The sequence below is a fragment of the Vicugna pacos genome, chromosome 16 (genome assembly GCF_048564905.1).
Source record: "Vicugna pacos chromosome 16, VicPac4, whole genome shotgun sequence".
NCBI classification, from domain to species: domain Eukaryota; kingdom Metazoa; phylum Chordata; class Mammalia; order Artiodactyla; family Camelidae; genus Vicugna; species Vicugna pacos.
Window position 1 is genome coordinate 58,319,437 of NC_133002.1, and position 16,374 is coordinate 58,335,810.

Below are 16,374 nucleotides of genomic sequence, written 5' to 3' on the forward strand. Positions count from 1 at the left end.
TACTGGAATGTGTTTCTTTAGTGAGATTATCATAAATCAACATTATCTAATAAAATGTAAATCAGTCTCTAAAACGATGGATTTAAATAGATTCAACATGGAACAGAAAGTTAGATGACGAGTGTTAAAATATCTATGAGGAACTTCTCCAGACTGCAGGAAGCAGGGAGGAGACATTTTCCCCAAGTAAAAAGGTTTGCGTCCAGAGCAGGAAATTGGAGTGGATTATCAACCGCACTCTACTCAAACCCAGGCCCTTCCTCTAGACACTGCGACGGTTCTCCACGCCTCTGCAACCTGCTAGTGTACCTGAGACTGTACTATACGGAGATTAAATTCGTCCTTGGCCTTTAAAGTACTGGAAACAAATTGGTCATGCCAGGTATCGCCTCTTGAGAACGGGATCAAATTGTGGAGTTCCAGGTTTCAAGGTTGGTAAAAGTCTATGGAGCGCCTCAAGCAAAGGGGCGGGAACACAATACTGTGTCGTGTAGCTCTTCGTTAGTAAAGCCTCCTCAGGCCGACTTCCAGCCGGCTAACTTCCCCTCACACCCCTCAACTTGGTCACACTGCAGGAATGAGGATGCTGGCGTACTCCGAGTGCCTAAAGCTCAAAGGCCCAGTGCTCGGTGTCGGCATCACAACCGAGCCCAAGCTGTGCTTAAGTATGGAGGCGAGGTAATCATTACACTTTTGGCACTGAAATCACACTTGGAACTGTTTCACAGAAGTCGTTAGGCCCGCCCTAGCTCTGGGCCTCTTCGACTCAGGAGCTCCAGTTTCAGGGGTTAGTCTCCCCTACGAACCTGGAAACGCGCTGTTAAGGTGAAACGCAGCGGGACTGCAACCCCCAGAAGCCGTCGCGGGGCCTCAGCATCCGGGACACTGCCTGCAAGGATCCCTGGGTATTGTAGTCCGTTCCTTTAGCAGCAACCTTCTACCGACGGTAAAATTCCTGCCGAACCCGGGACCACAACTCCCAGCAACCCTTGCTGCAGTGCGGGGGGTCTTCACGTTCTCGTGGCGCGGCGCAGGCGCACTGGGTCCTCGGCGCGGACCGCGCAGACTGAATAATAAAAGGGGAGCGGCGAAGAGGCAGGAAGACAGGACCATGTCGAAGGGCCCCGGGCCCGGCGGCTCCGCAGCTTCCTCGGCGCCCCCGGCCGCTACCGCTCAGGTGCTGCAGGCACAGCCCGAGAAACCGCAGCACTACACGTACGTAGAGCCCCCCCCGCCGCGCGCGCACGCCTGACGTCAGCGGCCAGCGTGAGTCACGCGCGCAGGGAGAGCGCGAGGCGGCCTCTCCCTCCCCCCTTCCTCCTCCGGCCCGGCCCAGACCGGTTCCAACCTGCTGGGGCCGGTCCCAACTGCCTCCAGCTGCCACCAACCTCTGGTCGGGCCGTGGGGCGGGAAACCTGGTCCCCGCCGACGAGTGGGGAAGGCGGGTGCTCACGGTGCGGAGTGCACACATCCTAGGGTCGGCCTTCGAGGCCTAACTGTTCCTCAGACCGTAAAACCACAGTACCAGGCACTTTCGGGGCGATAAGAAGTCCAAGGCGCGACCCACATGAGTTCCTAAGGGGCCAGCCCTAGAACCGCCTATGAATGATGGTTAGCATTGAAGTCCTGTCAGACCACACCGTCCAGGAGGCCTTTTGTGTCCCTAAGGCCCGTGTGTTGTCCACGGAGGCTACTCTTGCTTAAATTCACTTTAAAAGAGTTGATTCAGCCCGAGTCAAGGATCCCTAGGGTGACGGGGTCTACGCCCAACCTAAGTATGCCATCTGCAGGAGCCCCGAATGCTAACACTACGAGAGTCCTGGAAAATCTTAGTTCCTGAGAATCTCCTTGTGTCTGAGTGTAGGTCCTTCTTTTTATTTTCTTATGAGGCACTTAAAGCAACTACCTCGTGCTTGGTGCACTGGGAGAAAGATGAAAAGAGGCAGGCCCTCCTGTTAAGCAAAATGTTGATTTCCATTTTCCCTGATGCTCTTCGAGTGTCTCATTCTCTTGGGCACCCAAGTTATGTGCATGTTTAGAGGTTCCCCAAGTGTACCTCAGTCTTGCTGGAGATTTGAAATGTGGGGGTTGAACAACCGTTAAGGGGCAGGCAGTAATGCTGCCTGGTGAACCAAGATCAGGAAGAGTGTGTTTGGAAAGAACTAAAAGTAGGCAGGAGCGGTTCTTGTCACAGAAGTAAGACCCATTGGGAAACTTCTGGGATTAGAGAACATCGATTTTAGAAAGAGTATTGATTTCTTTGTGAGATTCTCTGCTATTGGTTGACATCCACTTGAAACTTTTTCTTCAGCCTCACTCATGTTGACTATAAATTTTCTAATGTGACCATTGGTTTGCTGATCATTGCTTACTGGAATTATTTCCGCAGTCCTACCACTGGTTTTGTGAGATGGTTTTCTCTCTCAGAATTCAGGTGAATGGTGTGGTCAAGCAACAGTATGGTCTTGATTTGGAAATCTGCAAACTTCACATAACTTGTTTATAATCTCTGGTTCCTCAAATCACGTTTTTCAGTAAAATACCTGTAACATTTTGAGTAATGTGAGTCTTGGTTTCAGCAACCTCTGTTTCTGTGTTGTCATTAAGTGTACTGTGGAATCTGTATTAGAAAGGTTTCTCATCATTTTGGAATTGATAGATGAAACAAGTCAACTGCTGTGTAAATGTTAATATCAGTCTTTGTCCTCTTGATGTTCATTTGTTTAAAATCTGTCTTTCCACTCCTTGTGGGATAAATACAGGGTAGTCAGTCTTGGCTCTTGAAGTGGCTTAGTCAGTCAACAGTAGTAGATGAAAAGCCAGAGCCTGATTGGGTGCTTGGAGGTTGGAGGTGTTCCCATTTTTATTTTCTGTTATCTGTTCCTGTGTGTTTATGTTTTTAGCTCCAAAAATCAGAGATAGAAACCAGTTGTCTTCCTTGGTAGATTTATGGACGTTCAGACACCTTGATGATTGGGAAAACTTCATTCCTTGTCACCCAGGTCTGAGGAGCAGGGACCACAAGGACGCTGATGATGGCACCAGTACACTTGTTGGCTCTTGATTTTTTTTTTTTTTCTAACGTGAACCCATTTGTTGTCCTTGGGGGTTAGGAGACACAAATATTTTAATTTTGATTTTATATTTACTAAGAAATTTTGAGCTGTCCAGCATTTCTTGTCATTCTCCTTTGTAGCATAAATTTCTATAATTTGTTCCAGTCTGAATATGACCTTATTATCTATTACGTTGATCACATTGTTGAATACAGACATAGACCCCCTTGGTTTTCCCTTTTTTTTTGGAATCTTTGTATTTCTTTAACATGTCAAAATTTTTTATCTTTTAAAACTTATACATTAATATGTTAATTTGTGTATTTTTTTCCTGATGTTGTTTGAGATTGTGTGACATGCAGTAATTTTGCAATAATCCTGAAGAGATTTGCATTAAAATTGAATCCCACTCATCTTAATGGCAGACAGACTTGGTAAACACAGTTGAATCCATCAAAAGCAAAAATTGCCTTCCTATTGGCTTACTTCTTGCCCTTTATTCTTGTCCCACAACTAAAGTCCTAGGGTTTGAGCCCTCCTTTTCCTAAACCAAGAGAATTATTTATAACATAGTTTGAGAGATACTTATTTTGTTGATTTTTAAGAAAAAGTCTTGAATAATCTTACTTTAGGGGAAACTTCTAATTAATTCTTTCATCAAATTGATACAGCAGGCACTTGTGCTAGACCTGAGGAATTCAACCCTTTTAGAAAATAGTCATGTGAGAATTTCCTCAGTTATACAGTTCTAAGTATTTGATTAGCGCTAAATAGAATGGTAATGTGCATGTATTATACTCTTCAGTATGAGAACCATATGATCTCTTGCTAGATAATTTGTCTTTTTGTTGTTGTTGGACAAAGACTAAATTTAATGCAGCTTTATTCAGAATCAGTCCATCTTGTATATTAGAAGAGTTTTATAAAAACAGATTAAGAATGGGAAATTCTGGAGCAGCTTACATTCTGAAATGTACCTACAAATTTAGCTAACTTCGGGCTTTTTACTATATAACAATTATACTGTTAAACATATAGTTGAAAAGTCACCAAAAAACCTGCCATCTGAAATATCCCGGTTTTTGACCTTATTATATTGACCCTATAAGAGAATATAAACCTCGAAGACTATTAAGTCAGTTTTGGACTCCTTTACTTGCAGTTGATTTGCAGACTTAATGCTCTTGCATTAAAGGCAAATGAAATTCTAGTCTACTGAAGATTTCTTGGACTTTCTGGCCACTGAGTAGACAGAGAATAAATGCTTTATAGCCTCATCTAGCCAGGTGTCGTTTTAATTTAGGACTGTTCCCTGGACATATTTAAACAAGAATAATGTAGCAGTACTTCCATAGATAAACTATTTTGAGGGAAATTTGTTAGTTCATACATTATGTAAATGTCATGAGCTTCACTTGATTGCATCTGATTGTGTTTTGGAAAATCTAGGCAATGAACAATATTTAAATCATTATTGCAAATTGCAGTAACATGGTAAATACATTACTAGAGTACAGCTCTTGCACAATGAAAATCATTGGAAGCATTGCTTAGCAGCCTGAGCAAGAATGAGTTAAACATTTCTGGATCTTATTTACTTGTTTATCAAGAACTAATTTCTTGCAAGACAGAGTGAGAGCTCATTGTTTCAGGCAAGCCCACAAAATCCCCATTAATAAGTGTTAAGTGCCCATGCTAAGGGTAGATTCAAGTTTAGCACCTAGTTGATATTTGCTATAATCTAAATGATTAAAGTGGAGATTTGCTTAATGGTTAAGTTTTTTTGTTTTAATCCAGCTATGTTAGATACTAAAGAAGGCTTCCCCACAATCCATATGCATCTGCTTTGACTGGTGGTTTCTGTCAACCTACAAAGACTGTGGCTTATTGGTGAGGGCAGCTGGACAACTCTGAGAGCAACTTAGAGAAATCCACCTTGGGCACACTCTATAAAGGAGCTCCTTCTCTGGAAATAGCACCCCAGATAAGTGCACAAAAGCAAGACACCCTCGTGGACCTACTTCCTCCCGCTTTCAACACCCTGATGCCTGAAGGTGAGGTCTCCTTCCTGTGTGTCTTAGAAGCCATGAGCTCACTTAGGTAATGAGAGCCCTACAACAGCCTGAGTACCACACATCTTCAGGCTTTCTTGCCAGACCTTTGCTTAAAGGTTATTTTTCTCATTAGGAGAGACTCTAGGTCAGGAGACTGATAAAAGTAAGGTTGCATTTAAAGCTACATTACTTTAAATGGAGGACTGGTGTCTAGGGATTATTTTCCCAATTGGGGGCAGTATTTGCTTAATGATTAAGTTTTTCATTTTGTTGTTTTGTTGTTTTTTTTTTTTTGATCCAGCTGTGCTTGATACTAAAGGAGGTTTTCCCACATATGCATCTTCTGTATTTTGAAATTGCAACTATGGACAGTTATGGCTAATCCTAGTAGATTGTCTTCCCTTCTTTTAACATCTTGGATGAATTTTGGGGCACACTAATGTGTTATGTGAAGATGGATGTTGAATGTAAGTTTCTCTGTCATTCTTAGCCAATATGTAAAAATTACATTAGCCTAATTGCTAAAAATGCCAAGAATTTGCGTTCAGTATCCTTCTGGACAATGTAGTTCTCTTGTTTTCTTACCGTATAGATACTCTATAGATTGACCCCAGCCAGTCATCTTAAAATACCTGCATGGGCAACAGAGAGATCTGCGGAGAAGGCTTGGGTAAAATCAGTACATATGAAAATAGGTACGGGGTTAATTTTGGGGATGGTAGAAATGTTCTGGAATCCCACAGTGGCGATGGTTACACAACAATATGATGAATATACTAAAAACTACTGAAAAGTACACTTTAAAATGGTGATTTTTAAAATTGAAGTATAGTGAGTTTACAGTGTGTCAATTTCTGGTGTACAGCATTATGTTTCAGTTGTACATATACGTATATATATTACTTTTCATATAAAATGGTGAATTTTTATGTTGTGGTCATTAAATCTCAATTTTTTTGAAAAAGAGATGTTAAAATCAGTGTATATGAGTCCCCCCTACTACAGAGGCCTTAGACATACGGCCTAAAAGGGCTTGGTAGCATCGTTCAGCATGGGAAAGCCTGCAGCTTAAGAAAAGCTCCTTGGCACCCTTTTCCCAGCCTGCTCAGTGGCTTTGTCCTCATATATCCATTCTAGGCAAACATGCACATGTTGTAAGTCTGCAGAGATTCTTTTGAGGTAAAAAGTGAATACTCAGCAAGTTTGAGATCCCTAGTTGTTAGTAGTTGTACTTTAAATTGCCTCTAAATTGGTAACCGTTGTAAGGAACGAGCACACTTTGCCAGTACCTTCGTAAAATGAATTGTTTACTTCCTAGGGTGGGTGGGAGGTAGAAAAGGTTGCTGTTCTGCTAAAATGCAGTAAGTTCTGTTCATCAGGTATTGGGATGACTGTTTTTTATGTTCACATGGGCATTTCTGTAAGGACAGGCCATGTGTTTTAGGCATTTAAAATGATTTCAGTAGCTGTAATATTTTAGTTCAAATGATCACAACAAACTTTTTATTTTTTTCTCTATAAAATCCCTCAACTTTCACCCCTTTTTTCTTTGCCAGTGTGTAGAATTTGACAGCAGTATCAAGAGCTGATGAGGAGGAGAAGATGGAAAGGAGTCTAGCGACTTAAAAATCTCATAGCGTTCTCTGTGAGGTGACCTCTTTCCTGTTGGTGGCTCTATTTAGGAGACAAAGAAGATACTAAGGCCTGTGACAGTATTGTCATGTCATATCTGAGCTTACTGAAATGTTTCTTCCCTTTCCTTATTCTTTACATCACAGTTTGCTTTTTGTGTTCATAAGTTGACTCATTTGTTTCCTATTAGTATTTGAAGCACCATATGGCCACCATAAGTCCTAACAAAATGACTTCTGATGAGGAGGGGGAAGGCCCATATTCCCACCTTCCTGAGATTTTGGCCTATTCACAAAACTACCCCCATTGAAGAGAGATAGTTATGCTTAGAAAAGAAGAGGTTGATAAAAAACTTTTGGCATGGTGTTTTATGACTTAAAAGTTTTAACTAATAGTTTTTATATCTAAGCTTTTATTAATTTTGGTAAGAACATTACTGTATCTTTTTAATTTAACTTCTACTGCTAAAAGGTGCCAGGCATCTAGAAGCCTGAAACTTTAGGATTTGTGTGAGTTGAACCTATCCAAACATAACATAAATTAAAAACTTGTACTTGTATTTTCTTATTTAAAAAAATTTTTTACTATGGAACTAAAAGTACTTTTATGATGAACACATAAAATGAATGTTAAATATCCAGTAGAGTATGTTGAAGTTAACATTTCTGTTTTTATTTTTAATATTAAAACTTATTTTATGATATTGTAATTATGACCTGTTGAAAACTTCCTGACATATTTTAAACAGCTTTAAAGAGTCACTTACGCTTATTCCTGTAGCTTAATTAAGAAAAGCACAGTTAACAAAAAAAGAAAAGCATAGTTAACAGTCAGCATGGTGTTTAAATATGGTGACTCTAGGGCCAAATTGTCTGAGTTTGAAGGCCAGCTCTGCTGCTTACTAGCTGTGGGACCTTGGGCAAGTGAATTCCCTTTTTGTGTGTCAGTCTCCTGAGGATGCCAATAGTACCTGTCCCAAGGGATTGTTACGAGGATTAAGTGAGTTTATATATATATATGAAGTGCTTAAAACAGTGCCTGGCACTTAGCACAGTGTAGGTACTATTCTTATCAACATTTGAACAATGCTCAGGCTACTGCTTTCAGTTGCATTGCTATCTCCTTCAGCAGCCTTAATCAAATGTCTTCTTTAGCAACATTCACACTGAAGTAGATTCTTCAGTTCTTGGGCACACGTGGGTCAGTGTCTCCTTCTATTCCAGAGCACTCCTTTCTTCCTCATCCGTTCAAATTTCATTTCCGTCGCAGTTCTTATAGCCCCTACCAGAATTGGTGTTCTAAATGGATCTGCTCTTTCAGGGACAAAGACTTTGTTGTACAGAAAACAGTATTCAAAATAGCATATCAATTAAAATGTTTATACTAAAATAGTCATCATATTGGAAGCTTTTCACGCCAGCTGTGTACAGGAAAACTTTGAATCAAGTCAAGCTGGTAACTGATTAGTGAAGAATGAACCAAGGTGTTTTTGTTTTTGTATTCCCAGTTTTTTTTTTTTCCAATTAATTTTTGTTACCAGTTGATGTGTAGTCTGTACAACATTTTGTTGATTTCTGTTGTACAGCATCATGTTTCAGTCATACATACACGTACATGTATTCGTTTTCATATTCTTTTTTATTATAGGGTACCACAAGATATTGAATATAGTTCCTTGTGCTATACAGAAGAAACTTGTTATCTATTTTATATATAATAGTATCTGCAAATCTCGAACTCCCAATTTATCCCCACCTCTTTCACCCCCAGTAACCATAAGTTTGTTACCTATGTCTTTGAGTCTGTTTCTGTTTTGTAAATAAGTTCATTTGTGTGGGTTTTTTTAGATTCTACATATAAGTGATAAGGTATTTTTCTTTCTCTTTCTGGCTTTACTTAGAGTGACAATCTCCAGGTCCATCCATGTTGCTGCAAATGCCATTATTTTATTCTTTTTAATGTGAACCAAGGTTTTCAGTACTCCTCAAATATTACATGACCTTTCCCTCCTCAGTTTTACCAGTTCCAGGATTCTTACGGCAAGGAGACAGTTACAGAAAGGAGGAACCAGGGACACGTAGGACCATTTGCACATCAACATTGTACCATTCATGTTTCTTATTAGTTCTTGGGGCCAGGACAGCTCATAGGTGTCAGCTCTTTCCCAGTGTGGAATGGGCTGAAATTACTTGCTAGTGAGTGGCTCCCCTACCTTAAAGTGTTTGCATGCTTGAGTGCTTGTAGCACTTGTACTGTAGGTTCCTGTGTATGCATCCTTGTGTTAGGATAGTTTTATTGTATCCAGGAGGTCCATATTTGCCCTAAGGTCTTTTGCTAAAACCCAGTTACAGGATCAAAGCCTGTCTTAAAGATTCAAACACTAGGGAATTCACTAGACACTTATTTTATCTGCCTGAATAATACTATCTAAGCTTGTTTTTTCTGCCAGAGAGAATGTCCTAAACGAGAATCACTTCAAAAGATAGTGCTTTATCAGAATTGTCCAAATATTTGCCAACCACCAATTTTAGCTTTATTTGGCCTTGCCTTGTTTTTTAAAAAGCCATTTTTGGGGCAACTCCCACTACTGTGGTTATTGTTATAGAGTTGTATGGTTTCTGGTTGTGTTTGGTGTCAGAACAGAATGTGTATATATATCTTTATAAATACTGAATCTAGAAATGCTAAAGTTTACCTAAAGCTCTACAAAAATGAGGAAAACATTTTTAGCAAATTGTAAGAAATATATATTTTTATACACACATTTAGATTTAGTAATTCAGGATTATTAATCTACTGCTTATCTGCTCTTATAATTAATATTCACTTTGAAGTTAAAGATTTTATTCTCAAATTTAAAAATGAAGAATCTTTGACAAGCCATGAACTATGAACTCTATGACTAAATTCTTTACAGGCGTTACATATGGGAGGAAAAAGTAGCCAGTAGGGTATATATGACTATGGAAAACAGTAGATTACACGTAAGTGTCACTTGAGTCTCTGGATACCACAAATACAGTTTTCAACAGTGACTGGGGTTTTGGCGGGTGTTTTGTTTGTTTTTGTTTTTTCCTTCCTTTGCTTGTTGCAGAATCCTGTTACATTATGGTTACATTTCAATAAGGAATATTTAAGAACAGGACCATTTCTTACATTTTAAGATTCTGTTTCCATGATAAAGCTTGTGTATTGCTTGAAATAGATGAATTTCTGTAATAATGATGAACACTGGTGGCTTATTAGGAATATGTGCACATCTGTCATAGTGCTAGGCCTCTGCCATCCCGTGTCAGGGTCATGAGCAGTGACCACTGACTGGCCAGGAGAGCAGACAGCTCCCCCAGAGCAGGGCCATGACCCCCAGGCTGCAGGGCATCTGGTGTGGGTTTCTTCTGTCGGCTCAGCCTGTTGTCCCATTTTTGTTGGGCTCACAGGTTGCTGTTCACTGTGCACAGTGGGAGTCAAGTCCCGAGCAGCACCATCCTGTTGCTTCTCCAAAGGCCATCATTGTCTTGCCTGTTTACCTTTTTATTCGAATCTGACCATTCTACATATGTAGCCAATCAGATTTTACAAATCGTAGGCAGGATGACATTCTAATAGTCACTCATTTTACAAAAAGATTTACCATAGTTCACTTCTAACGTAAAGGAACTCTTCTGAGTTATTAACAACATGTCTTTCATTTAATTTTGGATCAGGATAGATTCCCTGTCAAGTTGTCATTAAATTATGGATTTCTTCCCTAATAATTTTTTTAAATTCTAAAAATAAAGTTACAGTAAAGAAAAGCCTAGATAACCCCTAAAATCAGTAATACTGGATATATTTTTCTTTCCAGTTTTTCTTTCTGCATAAAGTTTACCTAATTGTCCAGATATATATTTTTATTTTTTTTCTTTCACTTAATAAGTCTTTAGTTTGTACCCAACTTTTGTCAAATAGTCATTATAATACCCCTTAGTTGTTTGAGGGGACAGAAAAAGGAATTTAATACATCTATCTCCACACATTCCCAGTAACAGTTACAGAACAAGCCATCTCACTGGTTGCTTTTCTAGTCTGCATATGAAGCTGAGGATCTCAAATTTAGTGTCCAGGGTGAGGACCAAGGCTGTGCAGACATTGTAGGGAAGGTAGCTAGAGAGGTTACTGATTTCTTAACTGCCAGGAGAAGCAGCCAAGTTGCCTCTCTGTGTTTTGCTGGGTTAGTACATAGCTGCTGTAGACCAGGCTTTTATCTTTTGGGATGCTTTAATGTTTTTGCTTTTTCCCTGGACAAACATGTCACCTGCTTTGAGCTGGCTTTATGCAGGGGTACAAAGATGAATAGACCTGGCTATACACAAAGCAGTTGAAGTCAACTGTGGTAGGAGCCGTTCACACAGTGCAGTGGAAACATGGAAGAGGAGGCGGTTAACGCAACTGGGCAGTGTGGGAAACTCATGCAGAGAAGAAGCCAGAAGGGTGATCCAGACACAGGAGCAACAGAATCAAAAGTATGGAGATCAAAAGTGAGGGGAGGGTATCACCAAAAGCAGGTACTCTTCAGAGCAGACATCAACCCACTACAGCTTGTATGCCAAATCCGGCCTGCTACCTAATTTCATATGGCCCGTGAGCTAAGGACAGTTTTTACATTTTTAATGGTTGAAAAAGAATACTTATGACACGTGAAATTCAGTTTTCAGCATCCGTAAATAAAGCTTTATTGGAACCCACACTCATTGGCTTACAGTCTATGGCAGAACTGTAATCACAAAGTTCAGTAGTTCTGATGGAGACCATATGTGGTACTCTCATCATTTTGCATTGCTGTTCAGTGTGCTGCAAATCAGTGACACAGTTACAGCCTGACAATGTTTCCAGCACCATGTGTATCAGCATACCACAATGTTTTATTTATTCTTTATTACCAGTGCTGAAAGAATCCATCAACATTAGTAGACTAAGCAGTCGTTACAGTATCTTCAGCTCATAGGAAGGCAAGTCAGAAAAACTAGAAAATTTTTAAAGAGACTTTCATTACAGCAGAATTTCTTCACAAAAATGGAAATGAGCTATGACTGAAGTTTCCACGTGGCTCATTTGTTAGCCAGGCAAGGAAAGCCGTTTGCTGATACTGAATTAATTGTGTTTGATTGTAGCAACTGAAGAAATGTACCTAGAGAAAACAGACTTGTTTAAGAACATTATCTTTTCGGCAAGAACAATTTCTCAAAATGTTGAGGTCAGGGGGAGCAGCATCAGTAGTCAATTAAAAAGCAAGGCAAATGATTTCATGTGGTTTTTCTTGGCTCTTAACGAGTCAACAGATGCTACTGTTTGGTGGTGGTTTTATTCATGGAGTCAATGCCATGTTTGAAGTGATGGAAGAAGTAGCCTCTATGAATAGTCTACTTAAAACAACTACCACTGAGAATATTTTCAGAGAAGTTAAGAAAACAGTAATTCAGTACAAGCTGAAGTGAAATCTGTTAATATCTGTTACAACTGATGGTGATAAGAATGTGGAGTGGAAAGAGATTTAATTGGACAAGTTTACAAGCTTATGAAAATGTAAGGTGTTTAAAGCCTGTAGTTATTCATTGTATTCTTCATCAGCAGGTGCTCTGCAGAAAATACTTGAATCTTCATGTGTTATTGAACAGCTGGGATCAGTGATGAACTGTACTCCCTCTTGTGGACTTAACTATCATCAATTCCATGAATTTTTTATCAGAAATAGAAGCTGAATGTTCTGACACGCCCTACTACACAACAGTTCGATAGCTTAGCAGGGGTAAAGTTCTATAATTTTTTGAGTTCAGGGCTAAAGTTGAAATTTTTCTGAAAAGAAGAATCATTCTCAACCACTATTACGGAATGCTGGCTGGCTTTGAAAATTAGCTTTTGCTGCAGACTTGAAAATATTTCTTAATGAATTCACCTTGAAATTATAAGGTGAAACATTGCTTATATGCAAACCTTATATTGTAGTAAACTAATGTTTGAATCATAAGTCATGTCAAGCTACCTTGTACACTGCTTCTGGTGCCAAAAGTTAAAACAAGAGTGAGATCTTTCTATCTACACAGATTTACTGTTGATATGATTTCCAAACACAAACTACAGTTTGAGCAGTGATTTTGCATATTGATAAGAATGCAAAGGAAATTTCTGTATTTTAAAATCCATGTACTTGTACAAATCTTGTTATCTATGTGAAAAGACATATTCACAGATGAAATATGTAAAATCTTATTACAGAACTAGCATTAACACATGAACATTTGTAATCAGTTTTGAGGAAAGGGGTCCCCAACTTTGTATTATTCCTGCCCCTCAAGTCATCTTATCAGTAGACTTGTGTTACTAAAAATTGTAGCCAATTATTTTTAATTTCATCAATAAAAAATCTGGAAATTTGTTTTCTCTCTTATTATGTAAGTACCTACATAATATCCTCAGTTTGTCCTCTCAGCCCTCAAAGTCTAAAATACTATATTGTCCTTTACAGAAGAAGTTTGCTTACCCTGCTGTAGAGTTTAGTTTGCTTTGGTGGGAGAGGAGCAGGTCAGGGGCCACAGGGGAGATAAAGTCAGAGTGAGGCCAGGCTAAACACTATTCTAGAAGCAGTGGTGAGCTAGTTGTGGATTAAAACATCTGCTACTTTCTCCCCACTGCTTCTAAATTTACATAGTTTTCCTATCAGTCATCTCCAACATTTTTCTTCCTTTTTTGGGGTGGGGGGTAATTAGGTTTATTTATTTTTAGAGGAGGTCCTGGGGATTGAACCTAGGACCTCGTGCATGTTAAGCACGTGCTCTACCACTTGAGCTATATACCCTTCCCTCGCTAATATTTTTCTGTTTATTCAGTTTATTCAGATTTTCCTCACGCTCCTCCCCAGAAGAGATAAATCTATTAAGTGAGACAACTTGGAAAAGGATTTAAAGTTTAGCTGGAAATTGGCCAGTAGCAGTTAGCACTTGATCTAAAACCTCCTAAAGAGTAATGTAATTACTGAATATATATTTTAAAAAGTTTTTTTGCCATTGAACTTTAAGCATTTTATTGTTACTTTTTTACAAATATCTTTCATATATATGTATTTTTTGAAGTATAGTCAGTTTACAGTGTGTCAGTTTCTGGTGCACAGCATAATGCTTCAGTGATGCATGAACATACATATATTCATTTTCATATTCTTTTTCACCATAGGTTACTACAAGATACTGAATATAGTCCCCTGTGCTATACAATATGAACTTCTTGTTTATCTGTTTTGTATATATTAGTATCTGCAAATCTTGAACTCCCAATTTATCCCTTCCCACCCTCTTCCGCTCCTGATAACCATATTTGTTTTCTACGTCTGTGAGTCTGTTTCTGTTTTGTAAATAAGTTTGTCTGCCTTTTTGTTTTTGTTTTTTTTTAGATTCCACATATAAGTAATAACATATGGTATTTTTCTTTCTCTGGCTTACTTAGAATGACAATCTCCAGGTCCATCCATGTAGCTGCAAATGGCATTATTTTATTATTTTTTACGGCTGAGTAGTATTCCATGGTATAAATATACCACAACTTCTTTATTCAGTCATCTGTTGATGGACATTTAGGTTACTTCCATGTCTTGGCTATTGTACATAGTGCTGCTATGAACATTGGGATGCATGTATCTTTTTGAATTAAGGTTCCCTCTGGATACATGCCTAGGAGTGGGATTGCTGGATTATGTGGTAAGTCTGTTGGTTTAGTCTTTTGAGGAAATCTCCATACTGTTTTACATAACAGCTATACCAAACTGCATTCCCGGTAGCAGTGTAGGAGAGTTCCCTTTTCTCCACACCCTCTCCAACATTTATCATTTGTGGACTTTTGAATGATGGCCTTTCTGACTGGTGTGAGGTGATACCTTGTAGTTTTGATTTGCATTTCTCTGGTAATTAGCGATATTGAGCATTTTTTCATGTATCTATTGGCCATTTGTATGTCTTTATTGGAGAATTGTTTAGGTCTTCTGCCCATTTTGGGTTTGGGTTGTTTTCTTATTAAGGTGTATGAGCTGTTTATATATTCTGGAAATTAAGCCCTTTGTCAGCCTCATCTTTTGCAAATACTTTACTGAATATAGTGTTAATCCCTTATGTGTTATCACTGTTGGTTTAGTGGAGCAAGTGATTGAATTTAGATTTCAAGTAGCCTGATGTTTTGCTGTTTTTTAGAATTTTGGAAAATAAAGATAATCCAGTAAATATGGAAAGTATTATTTGATTTTTTAAAAAATGTTTGCATATATTTGATTTTTAAAGTTTTTAGGGAAAAGTATTAGTTTGTAAAGCAGTTTAGCAATATATGCATTATAATTATAGCTGTGTGCAAATACTGGGAGAAAATTTACCAAAAGTCTAGCATTATTAGTGATGGGATTAAGTATGCTCTTGTCCTTTTCTACATTTAAAAAATTTTGTTGCAGGGAGGGTATAGCTCAAGTGGTAGAGTGCATATTTAGCATGCATGAGGTCCTGGGTTCAATCCCCAGTATCTCCTCTAAAAATAAATAAACTTAATTACCTTCCTCCCCCCTACACACACAAAAAAATTCTAAAAAAAATATTTTTGTTAAGTGGTCATGTTACTTTCATAATAATCTTATACTTATAAATAAACCATTAATAGGATAATTAATGTGATGTTCTAAATAAGAGTGAAAGATAGCTTTGATTGAAAGTCAGCCCCTGGTGTGGGGTAAACGTGGGCACTGCTCCTTTGTCAAGGTGAGGCTCGGACCAGCCGCAATGTCCCACCAACCTTTGTTGATCCTTCTGCACGGCGAAGGCTTTTTCTGTCAGCTCTTATTTACTCAGGGCCTGAGTGGTTTCTTGAGTCATCCTGGCCTTGCTAGTCTCTGTTCGTTGCCTTTTATCCTTGAGTACGAGTATCCGTGGGAGATGGAAGTATGAGTTGAGTTCTCTGGCCCTGTGCGATCCCCAGATGTTGGAGTGGGGCAGGGATAGTTGGTGAGTCTTCTCTCCTAACGAAGAATTCCAGGACTTCTTGGGTTTCTGAGAGCTGGATGAATTGAAGAGTAAGTCTCCGCCTATTTCCTTAGATCTCGTGCTTTCAGATCTTTAAAATGGAAAGATGGATTGGAGCTTAATGGAGATAGTTGTGCATTTTCACTGAAAATTTGTTTCATTTCAATCCATGAAAATAGAAAAAAGTGATTTCTGAGCAAGTTTCCCCTTGTCATCTGGGCACTGCGTTGCCGGTTAGCCAATGTTGGAGTGGAGGGTGGCGGGAGAATGGGAGATTCTGACTGAACATTTTAGTTCCCAGGTAGAGGATGACTTAAACAAAAAGATAGAAATTTCTCTCATCCGATTATAGTTGACTGAAAGTGGTCCTCTCCCTGCCTAGGTTCGGTCATTTGGCCCCTTCTCTGATGAGGTGCTTTTCTGCAGGACAGTTAGAAATTTCCTGTCCACTGTAATGCTTTTCACAAGGGAATAGGGTTAGGCTTCCAGCTCTCACTGTCTGCCTGCTGGCAGCATCATAAAACTGTTGGTATTTCTTTGTGGACTTTGCCTCTTCTGTGACTTTTTATTGTATTCATTCAGCAGACTTTGTCACTGTACTGGGTT

At 39.1% G+C, this 16,374-nt stretch overlaps 1 protein-coding gene and 1 long non-coding RNA gene across 5 annotated transcripts in view; both read left to right on the forward strand.

The window, feature by feature from the left end:
- The first annotated feature begins 1,030 nt into the window (after positions 1-1,030).
- The window catches only part of UNK (unk zinc finger), a 32,567-nt gene continuing 17,223 nt past the window's right edge, over positions 1,031-16,374 (forward strand). Inside the window, exon 1 of one of the 2 annotated variants that reach the window (XM_072939589.1) lies at positions 1,031-1,215. In XM_072939589.1, coding sequence (XP_072795690.1) covers positions 1,112-1,215 — 104 coding nt within the window. In that variant the 5' untranslated portion in view covers positions 1,031-1,111. The remainder of the gene's footprint in view (positions 1,216-16,374) is intronic. The other variant, XM_006199396.4, reaches the window with a different exon arrangement.
- On the forward strand, positions 1,309-13,154 carry LOC140686210 (uncharacterized). Of its 3 annotated transcripts, none has more exons than XR_012059855.1 (5): positions 1,309-1,611; positions 4,854-5,110; positions 5,412-5,577; positions 5,703-5,805; positions 6,667-13,154. It is a non-coding gene; the product is annotated as an uncharacterized lncRNA (long non-coding RNA). The 3 variants fall into 3 exon arrangements; XR_012059857.1 differs by having other exon boundaries at positions 1,310-1,454; XR_012059856.1 differs by lacking the exon at positions 1,309-1,611 and adding an exon at positions 1,619-1,860.